The sequence below is a fragment of the Acyrthosiphon pisum genome, chromosome A1, assembly GCF_005508785.2.
Source record: "Acyrthosiphon pisum isolate AL4f chromosome A1, pea_aphid_22Mar2018_4r6ur, whole genome shotgun sequence".
NCBI lineage: Eukaryota > Metazoa > Arthropoda > Insecta > Hemiptera > Aphididae > Acyrthosiphon > Acyrthosiphon pisum.
This window is the reverse complement of record NC_042494.1, coordinates 20,260,185-20,285,208: the sequence shown is the minus strand read 5'-3', so window position 1 is coordinate 20,285,208 and position 25,024 is coordinate 20,260,185. Positions and strand designations below refer to the sequence as shown.

At 34.2% G+C, this 25,024-nt stretch overlaps 1 protein-coding gene across 1 annotated transcript in view; it reads left to right on the top strand.

The window, feature by feature from the left end:
* Positions 1 to 19,224, top strand: part of LOC100571846 — a 34,415-nt gene extending 15,191 nt beyond the window's left edge. Inside the window, exons 2-5 of the mRNA XM_003246367.4 lie at positions 9,782 to 11,197; positions 12,273 to 12,335; positions 17,635 to 17,762; positions 18,860 to 19,224. Of these exons, the coding sequence (XP_003246415.1) occupies positions 9,782 to 11,197; positions 12,273 to 12,335; positions 17,635 to 17,762; positions 18,860 to 19,019 (1,767 nt within the window). The 3' untranslated portion in view covers positions 19,020 to 19,224. The remainder of the gene's footprint in view (positions 1 to 9,781; positions 11,198 to 12,272; positions 12,336 to 17,634; positions 17,763 to 18,859) is intronic.
* Positions 19,225 to 25,024: the final 5,800 nt, after the last annotated feature.

The window sequence follows — 25,024 nt, the reverse complement described above, 5'->3', positions numbered from 1 at the left end:
TGCACCGAACCTTTTCAATACACCTGCTAAGCCTATATCTAAGGTATATACAGAGTGATCACTATCACAACTTTTTTTCTTCAATAACGCAGTTACTCAAAGTATAATTTTTGGAATTTTTATAAATATGACCGTATTTTAAAATCTTTAAAATTTATCGTAGTACTTTAAGAGTTTCCAGTACCTACTCCAGTGTCCTACGGAGATACAAATTACAAACTACTGTTTTTCAAATGAGAACTACCTTTTTTACTGTAAATTACTTAACCGATAATTTTTCTGAAAATTTATTGAAATCATAATTCTAACTATAGGTTTATAAAATTATTTAACTTTGTACTAAGGATAAAAGGTCATTCGTGTTAGCTAAATAATTTTTATTAATCTCACTCTGAAATAAATCCATTCCTAGCATTTTTAATACATTTGTACATGTTTTTCATCAAAGACAACATCACTCATCTTATGAAATTGAAGTAGGAGCATAGTATTGTATGACCTTTGGACTTGCATCTAGCAAGATCTACAGAATCTAGCCTTTTACATTACTTTTGTTTAGATGAATCTCCCATAAAATGTGCCTTTTTCGTGTGTGTGCGATGAAATGAATTATATGAATTTCATGTATTTAAAACGTGCAAAATAAATAACAGATCACGTGTATCAATATTAGGTGGTTAATGGGAATTAAGTAGGTACATTCTAATTAATGAAATACGCAATACAATTAAAACGTATCAATGCATAATAATATACATTATAACCCAATTGATACATAGAACAATATGGTTTTAGCTTAGGTTTAAAATAATTATTTAAAAATAAATTGTATTTCCCTATAAGATTTTGCTTAGAAGAAACAATTACCATGTTACCTCATACTCACACACACACACACACACACACACACTAGATTATGTACATAGTTATGAATATTATCTAATATTCTTATAGGTATTTATTTATATAGCGTTCGAATAGTACTAATAAAATCGCTCGGACCATGGCTAAAACGTCGTTACACGAACGAAAACACCAGACTATAATATTATTGTATTTTATATTTTATACCCAAGTGAGTGTGTGTATAAGTGTATTACATAAAAACAAAAAAATAGCACGAGTTCCGGTCTGGAGTTACTATTAAATTCGGTTTTATGCGCGATTGGTCGACGACGTGCCCGTGTTTCCGTGTAAATGGTAGTAAAATATTATTGTGCACATTAAGTGCAGCGAATACATCTGATCGATTTCCTATAAATTGTAATATATTATTATGTCTAGCCTAAACATATGGCTCTAACATACCAAAAAATACAAATTTAAAACAGCATAAACATGACGTTATAGGTGCGCCTTGTTAAGGGTATTTGATACCACGATTTTCTGTTTTTGTCTAACACACACGCGACATAGGATTTTAGGCTGGTTTATTGCCAAACATACCAATTGATTTAATGAAGCGACAAGAATTTTAAAAACAGATTTGAATTTATCGCCAAGTCTACTTGAAACCGATTTTCCCACATTTTTGATTTTTTGATTTCAACTTCTCCGAAATTGAATACAACAATTTTTAAATAGGTACTCTTTTTTATATGACATTTTTAGGAATTTGGGGAATAATATCAAAAATGTGGGAAAGTCAATTTCAAGTAGACTTGACGAAAAATTCAAATCTGTTTTCAGATTTGTAACCTATCGCTTCAATAGATCAATTAGAATGTTTGGCAAAGAACACGTCTAAAATACTATGCTGTGCGTGTGTTAGACAAAAACAGAAAATCTCGGTATCGAATCCCCTTAATGTTATTATGTCATGCATCACCTACTATTTTAACACAGACGAGTCGCTACTATGCCTAGACCCTAAAAAACGCGTTTATTGCATAGAAATATTATCCCTTTCGTCGTTGCAAGACTAACGAATTTTTATAGGATCGACAAGGGCCTATTTATGTGTATAATACGAGCTTAAGCGCCACACAGTGGGAGCAAAACGAAATTCAATATATGGGTAATTAGAGGCTCTAATTAGAGACCCTACATTTCTAATTTAGAGCTAGTCTATCACGAAATTATAATAATAAGTATGTGTGTATAATGAATATTTATTAATAGCCAATATAGGTACCATGGTTCTGTTATAGGTTTGCCCGCCATTTGTTTTAAAACATAAATTGTCGTGCATGTTTGTTATGTCAATTATTATTGTAAATTTTAAACTGGTAAGATGTATTGTGCACCTCATCGCGGATCATGGTTTCGTGCGTACGTACCAAACTCTCCAACCAAATGTGATTTGTAAAATCAAATAATATAAATAATATTTGTGACATTATAGTGTACGTGCTTATTATTATAGTTGCTATAATCAAAGATGCGTAATACGAAAAATTAACAAAAAAAAATAGGTAGGTAAGTACTGCAAGGATCCATTAGCTACATATTTTGTGCTCTCGTTTTTAACTTTTTCCTATCTTAATTCTTAAGTCTCTGTTGATTTGCCAAAAAAAAGATTATAATAATAACGCATTACACAGCATATTTTTGGATATAAGTACATAGAGATGTTTTATTTAGTGGCGATAAAGTAGGTAGCTAGGAATATTAAAGTCCTAGAACTAATAGTGAAAGGTTTATTTTTGAAATATTAAACTTGAAATTGAATTGTTCATATTACGGTGTAATGAACTATTGTAACTTTTCGTTTTCTCGCCGATTATAACAATATGCTTGTGTGTATAATAGTACAACATAAATATTTGTATATATACATATGATTATATATTATTACAATGACACAAGGTGATTTTTTTAAAGGTGAACACTGCTTTTTATCGCGAAAAGTGTTTATTTTTTAGAATCCACTTGTTTAGTCGAATTTCACTAAAACGCAGGTATAATAATGGAACATTATTTAATTGAACGTTATTTCAGTATTATACTCCACGCCACGAGAGAAGGAAACCGTGTCCCGACCGAAACACGTTCGATTCCGCGCATCGCCACGTATTTGACGTACACTAAATGGCACAAAGTGAGGAATGCCTACAGTCTGCATGCGCGAAACGGGTTCCTTCTCTCGTGGTGCGGAGTATAAAATAAACAAATAACATAATAATATAATATCTAAGTGTTTATGACTCGCGAGATGTTTCTAGGCGTATCGTCTTTTGCGTACATATTCGTTCAAGTGTGACACTGACATTTATTATATTATTATTATATTATATAGATTATAGAAGAATTATTGGAGGACGGTGGTGGTCGTGTTGATGATGTTCATGACTTTCACTGACAATATTTTTTACTCGTTTCCCTTCCGATTTCTGCTCTATTACCAGCTATGCTGTATATATTAATATACATTTGCTTAGCGCCGATAAAATTGATGACATTGTTTTTTTTTTTGTATGTTTTGCTCGTCCACAAAATTTCTCCGAGTCCTGAGTAATTAGCTGACGAGAATTTCTGTGTAAATAGAACAAAACGCGAATTCTCTCGGCCTGCCGTCAAATGGTTTACGCATTAGTATTGATGGCCCGTCCGTGAAACAACGCAATTTTCGAGTGTGTCATGTTAAACGGTTTGTTTTTGAAACCAAAATTTATATTTCTACATTTCCAAAATTGAAATGTTGTTCCTATTAGCTATTCAAGACGCGTAATAGCATTTTTCTGTTTGGATTTCAAGAGAATCTGTAATAAACTTATGTTCCTAGGTAAACATTTATATTTATTAAAATCTTTATTTATACTTATATTTGTACATGTTTATTTTACATTTATCCAGAATAACACAATATTATGTTATTAAACAGCGAGAATTATTAATAATCATTAATATCATGCATACATTTTAATCAATGTTCTAGTACTGCAGGTATATAGCAGTAGTTTTTAATTTCTAAAAAATCTATTTGTTGGTAATATTGTTCTGCAATCGATTTAAACGCGTTTATCAATAATAATATATGATACGATAGCCTGATATATTACAACCTATAATCATGAATATAAATAATGACATAATATGAATATCCAATATTTTAATATAAATATAATAATATATAATATTATTAACTGCTTTATTTTGACAATTCCCAATGTCACTTTGTGCAGTATGAGACTTCCATATAGTACCATCAAAAATACCACTGCTATAGCAGTAGCGTCCATTTTTAGTTGGGTTTTCAAGTAGGTACCTATACTGGCTACTACAATCGTTATAGCAGTATTATTCAAAAGGGTACCCTGCATGGAATCACCACTCAACGGTTTATAATAATTATACTGCTCTAGCAGTACTTATTCACGACTGTCCACCAATGTGATAATATTATAATTATTTACTGTTTATTATTAATATAGAGTATGTGACTAGGGTTTAGGAGAACCTATAGAAACAACCATAATTACGTTATCTATTATATATTATTATAATAAATTCCGTATGGATTGTAATACAAAAATAGTCGTGTCTACTCGTATACTGGCAAGTGTATAAAATGGATAAAGGATTTAGCAACAGGTTTTTGACACACATTAAGCCCCCCCCCCAAAAAAAAATGAACTTAATATCTCGTGTATGCCAGTTACAAAGGAAACCATCCCTTACCCCATCATAAAGTAATTTCCGAAAAAAAAAAATGTTTCGAAAAATTGTTTTTTATAATACACATCCGTTATTTTTACATAAATCTCAAAAATTCAACCACTATTATTCCTTTGGTGTACTTCGATAAAAATTCAATAACGGGGCTGGTTTACCCATCAATGGTCCAATACCTATACATTATAAGCGTTTAGATTCTGGACCGTATGGTTATAAGTAAGTAGGTGTGGTTATGCAGTACGGGATCAAGGATTTGGGGGGCCTGGTACGAGGCAATTATTATATTCAAAGGTTCTCTACCTAAACACTTAACTAAATACATAAAATGGACATTGACACATTGTTCGGCTAATACTAGGGCCCCTTGTTAATGGTTTATATAAAATTTTTTAATGAATAAGTCTCCCTGATTTCATGAATTTGTTACGCTCACTGGATTACTTATTGGTTAAAATTATGATGACAAGTTTTTCGGATTTAAACCAATCGTTCTTCGATGTTTATTACTTTATTAGTAGTGCGTCATACCTAATACATAATCAATAATAATTTGTAAAAATAAAAAATGTAATAATTTATAATAAATAATAAGTAGGTAATAACATCATACATACATACATACATATATACAATATATACATATTATTCTACAAATAAATTTCAAAAATGTATCCCCTCTGAATAACGGACATCTCCGAATAACGGACAAAATGTTGGTGACCGAGAGTGTCCGTTATTCAGAGGTTTTACTGTATACGTCTATATTATATACAATATGAGCACTCTGAAAGCGCGGGACCTGGCACCCAGGACGCTCTTGAGGCGGCCCTGTAGTTATACAGCCGAGGATTACATAATATATTATTTTGCCACTTTTGTCGTTCATGCAAACGCAGTCCATTCAATTTTACTAAATTGGGTCGTGATTTAACTGTTATAAATTATAATTCACTACGATATTAAACATATAAACGAAATATTAAACATTTTTATGGTATTATTATATCACACCAAAAACACTTCGTTATAACTCCGTGTAAAAAAAAGCTAGGTTAAAAAAAATAAATTTAGTAATGATTAAATTTTTAAAAGACGTGATATAATATGGAAATTAAGTAAAATGCCATTTTATAATATTACAAATACATATGATGACAAATAAGATCAATTGTAATGTTAAATACTTAGTCAATAAAACCTATATAATAGGTACGCATAAGAATAAGACAAATAAAAAAAAATTAATTGATGCAAAGTACCTACACGTCTTAACATTTACCAAACTCGATTAGGTACAATAATATGTATTGATAGAATACAACAATAATGCTCCAATGAAATAAATAATTATACTAACTTTTCCGTTCTCATGATAATATAATTCGATTCGTTTGAAGGTATACTGTTTGTAAAAATATTATAATTTTTTTTTATCTTTTAGAAATGATTTTATCACAGCATTGTACAATATATTTTAACATTTATACCTACGGTTAAAAATGTCGGATGATGAGAATATTAATTAAACTTTAATCGTCGTTGAACATGGTTAGGGGGGGGGGGGAGGGGACATTGTAGAATATATATGGGATAACCTGAAAAGGTTAACGTAGGCGGCCACCAATAGACATATTTACAATATATGTACCTGTAGAGTTCAAACCCTGCAGATCCGTGACCGGAACTTATCATCCGGTCGATCAAGCTAGACAGGTCAAAGTCGAATATTTTATAATATTATACGTACAAATAATATTTATTTGTAAATCATTCGTTTGATATGAAAATTGTTTAACATCGCGGCGCGCATGTTTGCATTGAAATTTGAAACAGTTTATAATACGCACATTAAATATTAAATATTAATATAGTAGGTATATACTATATAATATACACAATATTGTGTTATCGCCATTCGTTAAAAATGCGCAATTACAAATTGTATCGCGTGATTGTTTTCAAATGCATCCAACTCATCAAGACTCACTTTAGCGCATACACCTCGACCGTAAATTTTAACAATCAATTATTATATATTACCGCATAATATTATATGACGTGCTGTCATGCATAGTATACAACATTTTGGGCATGGAAGATGGAACATTTTTCTATAATATATTATTATTATCATGTTTTTGATAAGTTATACGTCATTATCGGACCGCCGTTATCGTCATCGTCGGGTTTCGAATGTAACCATTATTCGTACTTTAATACAACTTTTTTCATCAACATCAAACCATAATAGGTATATTTCAAATTGTATAGTAATTACTAACATAAAATAATATGTACCCATATAATACAATACCTATGTATACAACGATGATTTTAATACGGGACGAGCGTTATGTGTTGAATGTCATTATTGGTCGACTCAGTATTATATGATCGTAAGGTGACCATAATAATAATATTTTTTGGAACACGTTGTCGTTGTATATTTTAATAATGTGAAGCCCGGTTCAGTATAATTTGGATTTTGGTCTAATAATACAAATTGTTATTGCATTTGTATATAATACCCATGGTTAAATATACTGCAAGGTTATTGCACATATAGCCTATATTGTTATCAAACAAAAATAAAACGGCAGCGTAAGGGTACAGTCCATTGCTTAGTTTATAATATAATAGTATAGCCACTAGCCAGCATAGGACGTCGTCCTCTTACGCTGCCTTTTTAATTCCTTAGCATGATAAAATGATGTAGTGGGTGTACTATTGCAATAACCTTGTATACTTAAGCCATGAGAATACCTAATATATTATTATCTAATACCCATAAGATGTGTATATTTTCTATTTGCCTCCATTGCAATAACTGTATAATATAACTCCCGTAATACATCTTATCATAATTACATATTACTTTATTCTTCAATCGAATTTGTGTTAAATCTGTGGTTTTGATTTTTACGTAGTCTACCTATTTAATTATTTGACGTTTGAGTGTGTCGACAGCGGGAATTTCGGTCAATTTTAGAAAACGAAATAGTGCATTGAATTATATTCGACTAAATTATGTAGTAAGACAAACAGATATGATAATAATATAATAATATATAATATAATGGCCCACATATAGATCATAATATTATATTGTTGTTGTTCTGGTGTCGCCCACAAGTCATGTTTTAGACGTTCACATCAGTGATAATAAATTAGTAGGTAGAAATTTATAATGTAGATAATACATAATATGATTATGATATAATATAATATATATAATTTATCGTCCCACTCAAATTTCCAGCGAAATCCATTCAATAGTGCAGTCCGCCGTTTGCCCACAGTCCAGTCGAATTCCTGCAGCAGTGGTTCCACGCGGCAGTGACATTATTATATATACCTAAATCATATTATATAGGTACCTCCATCGCATACAATTATAACATTCATGCAGACTAGTGTTGTAATATTAGAAATTGATAATATTATTATGATGTTATATCAATTTATAGTGCAATGGTCACGTTTATTTCCAAAGAAAATCGTTGAATTCGAAAACCGTGTCATTGCATTTTCTTAGTAAGCGTATATTATGTGTAATGTTTTGTCCATTTGCATTTTAGCCCCTAGGCCGATCAAGGCTGATTTTTTTCAGCCTAGAAGCGATATTTCAAGTATATAACAACGTATTACCTGTATGTAAAACGTATCATCATTCCCTAGTGATGGGTGAATTGGTTCACAAACCATTGATATACCTCGAACTTTAAGAAATTTGAGACTAATGTTGAGTCTAAAAGTTTGAATAGTCCATGTGATATGAGTATAATATCATGACAATTGACCACAACTAATTCGCCCGGAATGGGCAATCCGCTTATTGTAGCACATAGAATATTTCGGACGTGTTTCAAACTACTTTCTAAACTTTATTGATATGTGAAAGAACAAATTCTGAAACTTTTGTCTGCATTTATCGTGTAGTTTTTGAGTCTATAAGCTACATTTGAATAACAAATACAATTAATTAAGTATCAATTTTTTTTTTCAAATCCTATATTATTGCATGGCGGTTCGGCTAATTTATACCATTTTTTTTCTGTAACCTGCAATGGCAACTCTATATATAGCCAAACAAATTATTCGATTTTCGTGAGCCAAAATGAAATACAAGCGTGAATCACCCTTTAGACACCTATATAGGTTTAGAAAACGAAGCAAAGAACACTTCCCTAGTCTCAAGGAAAATGTGCGCATAAATTGATGCCAATAATTGGATCAGTAGTTTCCAAATCTATAAGCCCCATACAAACATAGGTGTACTCTGTCCAGCGAGAGAACGCCCTACGGTCCGACCAAAGTCGGTCTGATTTCCCGCATATGATTACCCTCCCAGCAACCGACGGCGAACTCTGACGTCCATCGGCACTTCTCAACGACGACAGTCTTCGGAACACCTAGAGAGGGGCAAACGAGACCTCGGCAATCGTTCAGCCCTCAGTCTGCATGTACAGAACCGGCGCATTATCTCGCTGAACAGAGTATACAATATACATATGAAGTTTTATATACCTACCGTAAAGCCTCTTTATAACAGACCTCCTATTAGACGGAAATCTCCTTATAGCGGAAAATAACAACAGTCCTGTGTAACCCATATCCCATATATTTTAGTCTCCCTATAACGTAAACTCCCCTTCGGCGGAAAACTCAGTTGATATAGCTAGCAATTCCGTAATAAGGAGATTTTACTATACAATATACATAGAAACGATAATAGATAATGTCATAAAGACAATACATTATAAGAATGTAAAAGTTGAGACTAAATGTCGATTGATTGGGAGCAAACCTAAGTGCATGAGTGTTTTTTTCCTAGTCCCAAATGGGCCGATGAAAATTTCGTAAAGATTTAAAATTGTATTGAAACAGCTGCCGGTTGAGGTAGTGAAACATTATTTACAAAGAAAACAACAAAAAATTAATTTATGATTTCATCCAATAAAACAAACATTCATTTTTATAATACTATACATTTTTAGCTTTTACCATTACTTTTATAATATAATTATAAGCTAAATACGAGCACGCATACTTGCAGTTTTAGATTCTTAATTTGACAACCCCTATGTGGTAGCATATAAGTCAGACTTGCGAGGTCCTACTGAATTTATAATATTTGTATCTTATGGACGCCCTTCGTGTAAAGTATGCGCAGGTCTTGTTGATGTGCGCAAGCGCCGCCGAATCAAAAATCGTGTACTCCAGACCGCCGCGGAACGACACCGACATGACGGTGCAGACGGCCGAAGCGGACGACGACGAAACGACTACAGCGAACACTACGACCACTGCGGCGCTGGCCACCTTAGCGTCGACTGGCCGCCGGTACGCGGACAGCAGCAAAAGTATGTCATCCAGGGCCAACAACTATTACGGCGTACAGTACTACGCGCCGCCTGTTGTGCACGGCACCGCCGCCGACGCCTTCACCCGCCAACTGCAAATTCAGCAACAGCAGCAGAACCTCCACCACCACCAACGCCACGCGCTGCAGCAACCCGTAACCGTGGCGGCGGCGCCGTACCATCAACGAGGCGGCGACCGTCCACCCTGGGAACAGACGGCAGCTGTGGTGCACGCCGACGTCGGACCGATACTGATGAACCCTTTGCAGCTGCAGCCGGCCGCCTACGACGACCCGTCCACGGCCCGGTACGCGCCACCCAAACCTCACAGGGCCCAGCCCGTGGCCAGGATCGTCAAGTACTCAGAACCGGCGGCGGCCGCGGTGGCGTACCAGCTTCCATACCTGGCAGCCGAGGCTGACGACCGAACGCTTTTGGACAACCTTCCGGCGCTCCAGTTCGCGCTCCAGCACGCCACTGGTAAGACGCCGCCGCCACCGCTGGTCTCGACGTCCGGTCACCAGCAGTACGCGGCCCTCCAGCAACCGCCTAGCCACCATTACCGTCACCACCAGGTCAAACAGACACCAGCTACCACCGTTCACCAGGTCTACCCGCCGCCACCACACCAACACCTGCATCGCCACCATCAGAGGCTGCTGCAGCCACATCCCGTTCACCACGCACACATGCAACACCGATACGCTCCTTACGGTGCAGCGCAACCGGCCGCCCGGTACACCCAAGTGCCTTTCCTGTACAACCTGCCGGCACCGCCGACCGCGCAGCGACACCTGTTGGCACCCGCCGAGTACGATCTGGTGACCCGGTTCAACAGACTGCTCAAGCAGCGCGAGAGGGATGATCGACACCGCGTCCAGGAATCGGCACGGCGCCGGCGGCCGGACGACGGTGACGTTAGCGGTGCCACAGTCGTCGTCGACGATATCGAAGACGGCGAGGAAGAGGAGACGGCCACCCGGCCGGCTGTTAAGGCAAAAAAGGCCAAGAAGAAGAGGAAGAAGAAACCAGCTAAAGCCACCACCCCTGCACCACCCGCGCCGGTCGAGGAGGAACCCGACGAGGATGACGGCGACAGGCGACCACCGCCGTCACGACGACATAAGCAACTCGTGCGGCAGGACGACGAACGGGCCGACGACGAACAACCTAACTCCGAGGAACAGGAATCACAAAACGTGCACACCAGCGAAAAGGTAGGTGTCATGTCAAATAATAATTATGTATTATGTGTTATTAAATTTACTTTTTTACTTTATAATTTACTATATTATTATTATTATTATATATTTTTTGTCACGCCTGCAGCGAAAGTTTAGTTTTCGATGACGGTTGAAATGTTGGAAAGTGACCTTTTTCTGTTCAGCGGGTGGCAAAGTGGGAATCCCCAAAAGTACCTGGTGGTAAAATGGAAATCCCCAAAAGTACTGAGCTCACATATCACGCATATCCTCTGCACAAACAGACACTAAATACTAAAATCTTTACTACGATCCTTACAAAACATAAGCTTTTGGTTACATCTTATATTCATATTATAACCTCCATGCGTGACGCAAATTAATAAATCCAAATAGTTTCTTTCATGAAATATTGTTGTCGTAGAATTATAGTCTAGTTGCTCCATAGATCCCTGCATTACCTTTACCGTCAATCGATGAATGCAGAGGCATGACAAAAAATAGTATGTGTGGCTCGTGCGGGAAGGAATTTTCAAATATTTTAATAGCTCACTTCTCCCCCTTGACACACACTATACTATTTCGTAAGCTTTATTCGTTTTATATCACTATTCGTATTCAAAATATTAGCCATTCTCAAACACCTCTATTCGAATTATAATCAAAACGTTTTATTGAGTTCTAACAGATACACATACACGCTTGCCTACCGAATGAATTTAATTTCGTATTTATTCCAAGAATTCAAATTATTATGTTCTCCTTTTCAAAAAATTAAAAGTTATTCCCCTTTAAATCGGCTTGCGATAATATTTACTGTTATCTTTCATCTTTGAACAAACCTCATCACTGACAGTCGAAGTTGTAGTAAACCACTATTGTTTGCTTGTAAGCTAGTTTCTTTTTTTTACGTTTTTAAAACAAAGACAGTAGTACCGCTATACAATACACTGCGATCTGTGACTAAGACACGCCGAGCAAATCGCTCGGCGTGGTATGGCAATATTATATTAATAACCACTAACCGCTAACCAGCTGCAGTGTGTACATAAACTACACAATATATAATATAATATCTTTATTATTTCAGTTGCCCGAAGGCACGATTGTTGAGGAAACCGAAGACGAACTGCAACACACGTTGGACGAACCGGTGAGGTTTTTTTTATCGTTATATAGTAGTATAATATAATTTTTATTTTAATATCATTATACACCTTCGACCACGCGGTATAATATAGTCTCTCTTAACCGCACGCGTCTGGTTAATGTTGCACTCTTTTAGTTCACGATTTCTAGATTTATAAACTATTTATGAGCAACGCTACAGTAATCTATTATATGTGTGTGTAGTGTGTACACATAATATATTAATGTATTAATGTAACTGAGTCAGTGAGTCGATAATATAAAATATATCAATCTAAAAAAGATGACAACGCATAACGGGGTTTTGTAAGGGGGTGGAAGGGGAGTGGTGATTTTCCAATCGGTGACAAATCGTCAGACTGGAAAAACGATTGTGAAGAACATATTTTTCAGATTTTTGCTTGCATTCTTCAACAGTTTTTATCTCGTCGTTATACGCATTGCAATTCTCCTTTGAAACTCACTGAAAAATTCGAAAAATGACACTTTTCAAAACGTTAGACAATCTGCTGTGTTAAAATTTCAATATTTTTTGAAGCGTAAGCTTTGTAGTTATTTGTACCTAGGTATGTAAAAATGTAAGCTAAAAAAAACACTTCGTAAAACCAAATAACTTTCCTTCGCTTCACTCAGGAGCATTATATATATTTTTAGGAACAACATTATACTTTTTTCGTATTCGTCGTCGTCGCCGTATTATGTATAGGAGATTAAGTTTCAAACACGACGTTTGTATACTCTGTTAAAGAGTCTCAAAATATATTTGTAAATAAAGGAAATAGAAAATCTTTTATTTTGGATTAGGTCAATGGCGAACGAAGACGATATTGGTCTTACAATGACCGTGTATATTTTTTCTGCTAACAAATTTTCTAAATCGGTTTCGCTGAGATTAGAAACTGTAACAATTCTACAGAGACACGAAATAATAATAATATATTGACCTATATTATTATTTACTAAGCATTTTATGGATGAAAAAATCTAAAAATCACCCTGACCAAGAAAACTAAGAATATAAAAAAACATTGTCACACATTTTTTATAGGTATTATAAAATCAATGGATCAAATTTTTTTAGAACGACAAACAAAAAAAAGGTTCCCTCGATTTATTAATTTTTTTCCTTAACGTTATTGTTTATGAGTTTTTAATCATCATAACAAATATGATAATAATATTATCATGTACAATGTATGTTATAATATTATTTATAAATAATAAATATATACTCTGTGGCCTGGTGTGGCACGGTGGTTGATCTCAGTCACTAACATGATTTTAAGGTCATGCATTGGCTGGTGTCACTAGCCTCCGGATGGGTGACCACCCGGGTTATTAATGACAAATTCTCGCCACGTATATACGTGTTCCAAACCGTACCCTAACCCACAGTAATATTATATTATGGTAAATACTAAATGGTAACTGCAAATTATAAAACATACAAATATAATATTAACTGTAGGAAATAAGCCATGTGGAGTTATGACTTCTAAGAGGATTATATAAATTTAAATTTAAAAAAAAAAGTATAGTTATGCCTGGAACAACAACCCCCTGCTCCCCCCCCTAATCAGCTTCCGCCTATGAACGCGTCGTTTATTGGAAAAATTCACTCCCACGCAAGTCCCATGCCAAAATCCTGGTTATATAGATGTTATATATTATTATATATTTTATTATGTACACGCACAAACCTACATTACACGGCGTTATTACGGCATGGACATTATGCGCAAAACGTTAACTCATAAATCGCAGCAGTGTCAGCATATTATCAACGTATAATAACGATTTTGGCAGACGACACTGGTTTTTTATATTTTCCTTCAAATATTAATAATTATTATTGTCGATCACATGTTGTTGGGTTGGTCGGTGTGGGAAGTGGGTCGTTTTCAAACAGACGGTTGGCGGCGGAAGGATCGTGGTATAGACTATAATATTAATATGTAATAATATTTAATATTAATTATTCATATTTTTTTCCCCTTGTGTCGGGCCAGAGTATAGAACATTGGTCAAGTATTGTTGTACACGTTTCTAGAAAATGATGACACCTAAATATATTTTATTATAATATAGTAAGTCGTATGTGAGCATTAGGTGTTTCTGCAATGAATGATTGATTCACTTTGGCTCCACGAGCGTTTGCTAATACTACAAGTTCCGATGGTCCGTACAAGATCCATTGAGACGTACCTTATTCCGACTTCCCGTTTAAATTTTATAATGAAAGATTCCTCGGTCAGAACTATGCGATCTTTAATTATTAGTGTTAACGTCGATATTTTACTTTATATGCTTAACTTTGTAATTGTGTACCATTATTATTGTTATCCATATAAATTATTTTATTACTATATCTATTTGTATGCATTATTTTATACTTCAAATATGTAAAAAGTTCACAGGGTGTTACCACTGGGTATCTTCCCTAATCTAACTACTCATATCATATTTTACCTTTCATATATCAAACCTACTTACTGTACAAAAAGCATGTATAGATTGTAGATTTCTTCAAATAAATAAAAAAAAAAAAAAAAAAAATGTAAAAAGTTGATTATGCGAAGAAGCCAGAAGACAGAATAAAGAACACGCAAAAATAGCAGGTGTTAGTAAAGAATAGAGTGGGCACAGAGCCATGTTTAAGTGTAAAACAAGAGTGTCTGACCCATTATAGTTGGATGCGAAGGACGATTAATAAGATATAATATTTATATTGTATTATGCTATTCTCGTACAGGGACCAGTATTAGGTACCTCATAATAATTATAAGCACTAACGAACAAAATTCTACGATGACAATAATTAGTAACCAGCCCGCACGACACAATGGCGCATAAAGCGTGGGTGTTGCTGCAGTAGGCTGCTTTTTTGGTAGAAATCCAAGCAGCAAATATAATATTGTAGATGATGATATTATATTATCAAAATAACCCAATGGAATGCGGGATGGTCATAAGGTAACATGATTCATTATTTTGAATAATTTTCTAGTTTCTCTGATGTATGCGAGGATCGTAGTTAGGGGTGGTTTTTTGGGTGTTATAACACCCCCCCCCCTATTCAGCCGTATTATCCCAAAATATATTAGATGTGTGAACGCAGCCCCTCTCTTCAAGTTGTATTTAAATATTTAATTAAAATGAACCCCCCTCCCCTTTAAAAAAATCCTGCAGACACGCGCCTGGCGCGGACCGTTCTTGAGAACCATTTAAAAGTTGACCCGATTGACGAATTTTGTTTATTACGTACACAATTTAAAACCTTATACTTAAAGCAATATACAATATTATAATTTATTTGTCAAACGGCGGTGTACAGATATTTTTTTTTCCGAGAGTCCCGGGATTATGTCTACCCGCGCGTCGCAAATCCCCAAAAAAAAGGTCACTGCTAAATGAGGCTGCTCATTGTCAACGGTTTCAAGAGAAGCCATTCTCGAAATTAAATTTTAAATCGTTTACCCTAAAACGAATTATTTCTTAATCTTGTGGACTGTGAAAGTTCCATAAAAAGTATAATAATATCAGAGATGGTTTCATCGTATAAAATAATATGATCCAAATGTTAAATACATAATAATATTTTGTTTAAGCTACACACACACACACAATATTATGTAAATTTATGTAAAGGATGGTAGGTAGGTTCTATTTTTATTTTTCATCGGTGCATAGTTTTTTAAATATTTAATATGAATTTGTATATTTTTAACTATTATTCATACATGATACATATTATGTTATATGCGCCCTAAATATTTCTTTTGCCAGCGATCAGTGCAGCGCAGCGTATACAATATGCATAACAGTTTCTACGGAAGTCCGTTACATTTTTAAACAAAACTTGTACTGCGTTTCGTGAAACACTAAAAGTTATGAATTTTTAACCAATGTATCGGATTTCCGCTCTCGTATCACGATAGGATAGGTACTTACAATATCGTATGAGATATATTTATATCTATTGTATAGGTAGGTATTTCGTGTATATTTATATATATATATCATATTATATGGTATAACGCTCAATGGACTTTTATACATTTATTCATACATAGGTTGATACAAATCAACGTAGTATAAGCAATCAACTTAAGTGTCTGATGCAAACACTGCTGTAGCAGTAATTAAGTACATATATCTACACTCCCTCCTATATAATATAAAATATTTATCAAGCTACGAATCAAACTTTATAACCTCGTGGCTTGAGTATAATAATATTATGATTATGTGAAACACTATTATGATGGTTATAGACGTGATGTAGTAGCAAACTGAATCACAATATTGTAATGCTATTAATGGTATATATTATATATTTGTTTATATTTATTTTATCATGTAAGTTGAATTAATATTATAACATTATAATTTTTATGCGTTTCTATGGTGATAAGCAAAGCGTTAGAAATTAAAATCCCATTTTTAGCGTTTTTTCGTAATTTTTCGGTGGTTTTTCCCGTGGCATTAAATAGTTATTGAGAAAACCGGAAAATTACCTCTTTAAAGTACCATATTGATCCAATTTGCTAAAAGATAAGGTACTATATGTTGAAATTGAAGCACTCCTTCTGGTATAAATTTTGTATACAGGATATCAAAAAAAAAATAAAATAAAATAAACACCATTGTAAAACCAATAGCTGTATGTATTGTTGATTTTTTCTAAAATATAGTAAATAGATAGATAACACAGGATGTCCATGAAAACTGTCATTCTATATTTTTGTGACATTGCGTGACAACATTTGTGACAACCTATTTGGTTTTATTATACCTTTGTATTATTTTAATGACATTTGCCCAAGTTAGTGGTCAGTGGCATATCAAAGCATTAAAATTATATATAATGTGGGGCAGATAAGGTATGATATAGATAATGATATTATGTCTGCATCACATATCTTATTTTTGGTTCCAAAATTTTTTTGCCCAATCTACTATAAATTCTAATTATATTAGGCTTATGTAATGTGAGGAATTTAAGTAGAAAACTAATGTGGAAATAAGTACTCCCGTATTGTTGGATGTAAAAAATATAAACCTAGTATATTTATGAAAATAAAAAATGTTCTAAATATATTATATATTTGTATACCAATTGGCTATTAATCCAAACTTTGAGCGAACCTTGTTTCATAATATCATACTTACAAATAATTTTTGTTACATTATAAATATATAACCAATACTATAATCGCATACCTACCTTATATAAATGTCTTGAAATATTTTTCTAATTTCGTTTCATATTTTATTTTCATATTTGTGACACGGTGGTGCAGTCTCAGCTCAGCGAACAGTTTGGTGGTGACTTAACATTCGAAGACGGTGGCGGCGAACGAGTTGAGTTCCAGCTGCACGGCATCGGCGGTCCTGATTCGTACAAATTTGGATTCGACACCGGCAAAGGGTATTTTTCAAACTATTTATTAATTATTTAAGCAATCGTATTTTATCGGTGTTCATGCCGAGGGCTGGTTTTTTCGGCCACCGATACGAAACGCTTCCCACATTAAGATAAAAATACGCCCAGCACGTCGTGATGTACCTATATACAATATTATTCATATATATTTTATAATCTTGAGTTATATTATATATCCTGCAGTCTGGTTCGTGCTACGCGTATACAATTTAGGTTTAATCTTTTAAACGTTAGCGACGGAAAGCAATCGCTCTTCGTGTTTCTTCTGATCGTTTTGTGGGATGGATAATGTATGATTAATTTTTAAGCTCCATCATCTCAATGTCGATCGTAGATTAAAATCAAGTCAATTTTTTTGAATCGATATTCCACTCATATACAATATGAGATTATAACAGTCGTCAAATCTTATAAATATATCGTTCGTCAAAAATATTTCTGCGAAAGATTTTATAAGCTTCTAGAAAGTATTTCGGAAACGAGTAACAACACATTTCAATTAAACCATTAACGATTTCCGCATTTTTACATGATATATAGGTACTATATAGGTAGTCATCTTAGTCTATATATAATGGTGTTTATTACGAGACTACTAGTTCAATGATGAGCCTCATACCGCACAACACACCCATACTACAACAGCAAGAAAGTCCGTTCACAGCGTATACGCAATCGGTTCGGTATCATCTATTACAGTTATCGCGCATATATCATTGTTTTCTCTACACATATTATACAGCTTCATAAGCGAACAATGGACATATTATAAGTTTAATAATATAGAATTTTAATAAAATTATTATAATATGTAGGTATGTCTCCTTGAATAATATTTAATACGATATAAATCAGTGGCGGCGTGAATACCTATTTTACTTACCCACCCCCAGGTAACTTAATGATAAACTTGTTAATAATGTATGAATAATATATGTACTCTTATGAATTGGGTTTGGTAGGTAAATGGGGCCGTCCACATTAACACGGGAAAAATTGGTGGGTTGGTACGCAATTTAAATAATTTTCACTTCGCCACTGATAGAAGTAATAATCATTATGACTATGACGTGTTCGAACAGGTCCAACAGACAGTTCAGGTACGAGGAAAGGGACAACGGAGGAAACGTCCACGGCCATTACGGATATCTGGACAACGACGGAAAAATGCAAGTGTACAACTATAGTTCGCATCCGGAGCTTGGGTATCGCGCGCAAAAAGCCGAAGCTCTCGAAATGTGAGACAGCATTTGTATAGCACTTTAATAATACGTGATGTAATTATTATAGCATAATATAATAATAATATAATTGTTAATAAATTGTTTATAACTTAATATCATGAGTAACATAATAGTGCGTAAAATACCAACTATGTATAAAATTATTACAGACTTAGTTTGTTGTCGTTGTAATATGTGCCTATCAATAAACGATTCGTTTTTAAGCGCGTGTATACATAATAACAATACATAATATGTGTATAGCCGTATAGGTAATAGGTATAGAAAAACGGAATCCACATTATTTACTTACATAGTGATATTAGAAAAATATTTGCGTTGGTGTTAAATTTAAAATTGTACAATGCACTTGTGCATTACAGACTACAACTACAGTCACTGTGATACCACATGACGTGACCTGACCTAACCCACGTATATCGTGGTTACGTATTCCATTCGTTCGACGAGTCTGACAACGCGGAAATTGATTAATAACGGCTCGTGTGAACGCGTCATCTATCTACGGCAGTAGGCGTTAAATTATAAATGCAGCTGCAGGTAAGTATAGATTGTATGCACCGGCAATGCCGTATAGTCATGGTGAGTTGCGTCAGAACGTTTTGCATCGGTGAGCGATTGAAGATGAATTCGTGAGACGGCGGACGCCACCGTTCGATCGCGCTGTTTGTTTACTCGCGACTCGCCGAGCGCGTCTAAATTTCCGGCTATTTGGTTTTTTAATCTGTCGTTTTCGTCGTGGTTTCCAACACGAATCGTACGTTCCTGGAATCCGAAGTCGTCGACCGTTTACATAACGGATTTGCTGTGCGTATAATGTATATTGTATCTAAACGTAGATGGTGGGAGAGAGAGAGCCAGAGACAACGCCAGTCAGTTTTTATGAGGATAATTAAATCGTCTTCATCGTAAATGAATTCAAAACCAAAAAAAAATGCAATATACAAATAAATACTGCTGTTATTATTTTATATTCTACTTAAGTCACGTGTAGTCGTATCATTGTGTAGTATATTATAATAATTATATACAGTAAATAGGTACCATTTATATAGCAGTGTGGTATAAACCAGTTTTAATAACATATTAAAATATTTATATGACTATTACAGACACATTATACATATACCACGTCGTTTTATGTTATTATCTGCAGTAGGTAAGTGAACTATTACTTTATATAAGGAGGTATTTTTTAAAGATAATTTTATCGTAACCACTTCTAATGTTTTGAAACGTCATTTAATTCAATAACTTTCTAAAAACAAATTTTTAATACACCTTTGCAGCGTTCCTTTACTATTTTTTTACAATTCTTCTATTCAAACACTTCAATAGTTCAATATATATTGTATTGCATTAAATTCGTTTAGATGATAAAAATAAAAACTTTCGTAAAAAAAATATTTCGCTATAAATGTTGGCGATTTGCGAGCAATAGCTTATATTATAATACTATAATCTTATATTTTATTACAAGTCCAAACCTACAATTAACTAAAAACAAATGGACTAGATTATAAGACGTGACATATTTTTGCCAGTGTAAAAAATGCGAATAATCAAAACGCTGATTTATCTTTCTATCTTGATTTTATTGATGCTCACCAACGGAAAAAGCCTTATCCCACGCTATCGTCGGCTGCTTTTTCAGCGATAATCATACTGGTGACTCAGTATGTTTAGTGAGTAATTATCCATCATTGGGTATTCTGATCGTCCAAAACTGATCCTGTAACCGGAAGTTTACGCGATGAGCTTTGAATTCTGTAGTTTTATTGCGGATCGTGCGGAACTCGATTCTCGAATGCACGTGGACCCCTGCGATAACATTTTGGATCAGAAGAGTATCTGTCAACGTTTCAATGAATATCAGGTCACAACTTATTTTAGGTAGATACTACCTATTCGCTAAAATGTTATTTTTTTTTTTAAATGAGTGCAACATTATTATTTATTTTAAGACACTTTTTTCTAGCAATTTAAATCACATTAATAAATTTGGCTATAATACTGTGCGAAAAAATATTATTCAATGTGTTGAGTAGCTTAAATTCTAGCTGTGATCACCGTTTTCCTTTGTCCGTCACGGTTTGTACGATACTGCACCCCCGTGAAACTTGGAAGTCTATAGACTATAACCAGCTTAATATGTCCTTGCGATAATAACTGCAGCAGTCATAATTGGTACAAAAACTATGACAATAAGATATGACATGTTCGTGACTTATTTGCCCTCACGCATACGTGTCTACTTATATCGCATGTAGTATGTAAATAATTTATTATTAATTAGTCGTAAAAAATGTCGATCAAGACGAAAGCGGCGAGACACCATGTACACGCGATACGCATATCGTATGAATATCCCATATTCCCATTGTGCTTACATCAGCATATTATTACATAATTATAGGTACGTATATACCATAATATTATATTATACACCACGTGCGTGTCGGTCACCCGCCGTCGACGACACGACGACTACTACTCACTTCCGACCGGAAGAAATATTGCGAACGCGCATTCGGCGGCGGTTTCGGCCATTGCCCGTTCTATAATATGCGTTGTATGTCCGGACCGGAATCGAAATATTTTTTCAATTTGTTTTCGTATCAATCACCGGTACAGCACAATAACATTAATTACAATTATTATTATTGTCCATGCGACGTGCGCAATGACGGTTTCCGACAACGCGTATAAAACCGAAAGACCAACAATACGACGATATTGTATTCGCAACACTTCACCATCGTCACCATGTCATTATTGCTGAACAGCGGAGGATGCTGTGGTCACAGTACCACGACAGTCATGACGCTGTCGGTTGCCATTCTGCTGACTGTCGGACAAGTCCACGTGAGTACGCAATATATTACCATCATTATTCATTTCATATATTATGCACCCCATACCCGTGTAATAGTCTATATGTAATGTCACGTTCACGAGAAAAATAGTGGTTGATATTTGGAGGGGGGTCAGAAGCTCAGGTTTATACCGGACTCTTATAAGGTTTTTGTGTTACTATGTTACTACATAACCCCTAAAAAAATGTTGTAAATGTGTAAAGTGTTCGGGTTTTTTTTTCGCAGCGTGGTCTATACTACAGTTCGTGGGAAGGGGCTCTACCCACCCGCTATATTTGCACTTATGGTCGTGTTATATTACTCGTTGAGGGAGACAAACGAGCGATTTTGATGATCGAGAAATTTGCCAACATAAAATCTCTCGATCAATATACCGTATTATCGGTACCTATATACGTACTAACTGATATTTAATATTTTGTGTACATATTTTTACGTAATTCACTACGTAACACATTAATTATAGAGAAAAATAAGCTTAAAAAATGAACTTTTAATGTTTCATTTACCTATACTTTTAACTACAATATTTCAAAACAATATTAAATTATGCCACGCAGAACTGTATGGAATATGATTAATATATAATATATATAAAATCTGAATAGTTGTGACTTTGACAAAATAGAACAATAAAGGAAAAAGCAGGTAAGTGGATGTCGCTCTGCTGTACAGTAGATTATAAGTGGGTCATTGTATAATGGATTGTGTTAGACTTGAATTAAATGATATAATATCATTGTATAAGAAAAACGATTCTGAGTGGAGACGGTTTGTCAGTCTGGATATTTTATATTGTTATTATTTATTTTATCATGTAAGTTGAATTAATATTATAATATTATAATTTTTTATTCGTTTCTATGGTGGTAAACAAAGCGTTACAAATTAAAATCCCATTTTTTTAGCATTTTTTCGTAATTTTTCGGTGGTTTTTCCCGTGGCATTTAATAACTATTGAGAAAATCCTCTCCAAAGTACCATCTTGATCCAATTTTCTAAAAGATAAGGTGCTATATGTTGAAATCAAAGCACTCCTTCTGATAGAAATTTTGTATCCAGGATATAAAAAAATGATAACACGGAGCCCTGCATAGGCAATTTAGGTACATCACTGTCGCGAGTTTACTTTTTCCGAAATCTTATGAGATTATAATCATAATCATAATCTTCAATAATATCGCTTTTAGTTTTGATACCAAATCTATAACTTGATAATATTCTATAAAAGTATAAAACCCTAATACAACTCTAATAATTGCACTTTTTTTTTTTTTTATAATTTTAACAAGATATATACAATCTGTACCCATTAGGCACAATAAGAATATGTGATATAATATTTTGTACATGAAATCGTGAGGGAAGAAGCCAACCAGTGAAGGCACTACCTAATTGTATTTATTTATATATATATATATTTTTTTTTTTTTTTAATTATTTGGATTATTCATTAAGTAAATCACGACACCAATTTCTTTTTAGTCGACGTGTGGGGTTGCCTGGAATTGTGCGAGAAGCTAAATTGGATATAAGGGGATTAGGATGATATGGAAGTCTGTTATGGAATCTTTTGTAATATGTTATGGCTTCAGCATGAACAATTTTTATGTTTAGATCTGTGTGCAGAGAGTAGTTGGAGACATATGGTGGGGCTTTAGTGATTAATCTTTTTTTTTTTTTTTGAAAAAGGTCTTTGACAATGCTTATCACAAGTGGGTAGTAGGGAGATCTTGTGATCTATTTATCTATGTATATATCACTATATGCATGATACTACCCCCCTTCTCCAAGAGGAGACATGTGCGGTCTTCACTCCCAGTGGAGTGGGACCTAGTTGGAAACCGGATGACGCAATCGGACGACAGCACGGGAAAATGGTGACTGCGTAGAATCACACACATTTTTTGCACTTTGCTATGAATCGAACCGATGACAGTGATTAATCTTAAAGTTTTATTTTGAACGGTTTGGATTTTATTTACATTAGTTACTTTTGCATTGCCCCGCAATTGTAGGCCATAAGTCCACATGGGCTTGATTAATGATTTATATATGAGAAGTTTGGTGTTTAATTTAGTGTGCTTGTTAGATATTAGTGGTTTAACTGAGCGTAGTCGTTCGTTTAGGGCGAGTTTTTTTGCTTTGATATGAGGTCCCCAGGTCAGGCGACGGTCAAAGATTAGGCCTAAGTACTTAACCGATTGGGATAAAGGGATTGGTATGTTATTAAGAAAGACTTCTGGGCAGGGAGGGAGACGAAGAGTGAATGTAGAATGAATGGATTTTGATTGGTTGACTTTAACTCGCCATTTATCATACCAGACAGAACAATTGCACTTAATTATTTTTTTTTTATCGTCGTACTGCATATTATGCGTATTGATAAAATATATTTTATAATGTTTAAAAACGTAATAGGTAAGTAATTTTAAAAATATTATTACGTGACCTTATTCGGGACTAGGAACAATTGGATGAGTTTACGTTTACATTATTTCTCCGCATAAACTGTAGGTATATTATAAGTACAGGTATTATATTATCCGCATAATAATATTTATGTGCCCAGAACACATTATAATAATAAAATATATGTATTATACTATTATATTTAGTGCATTGACGAGGGATATTCTTTTTTTCATCTCGTCTTTTGAACCTTTTATTTCTTACCAATAATCGACATTTTTCACGACAAATAACGTGCATGTTATGTCAATCGTTCCACGTTCCCTGGCAGTATACCTATATGTCCTATCTATACTGCGATAACAATAGTGTTTCCATGTTATTTTTTTCATTATAAACACTTTAGCCCGAACGTGTCGAAAATTGACTTCCGCGCACCTCTTACCAACCATGTTCAATATACGGCCAGTCTAAAGCAAGTTCTTGCAAAATAGTAAAATACAAACTTTTTTCTCTAAAAAAAATATAGGTACAAACGATTTTATTTTTAGGTGAACGATCATGATAATGTAGTTATTGACTTACGTTAAATCGATTATAGCAGGGGTCACCTATTAATATTTTTAGACGGCTACATTGGAAACTGAAAACATTTTCGGGCGGTCATAAAAATTCAAAGCAAATATTTTTAACATATTTTATTATAATGCAAAAT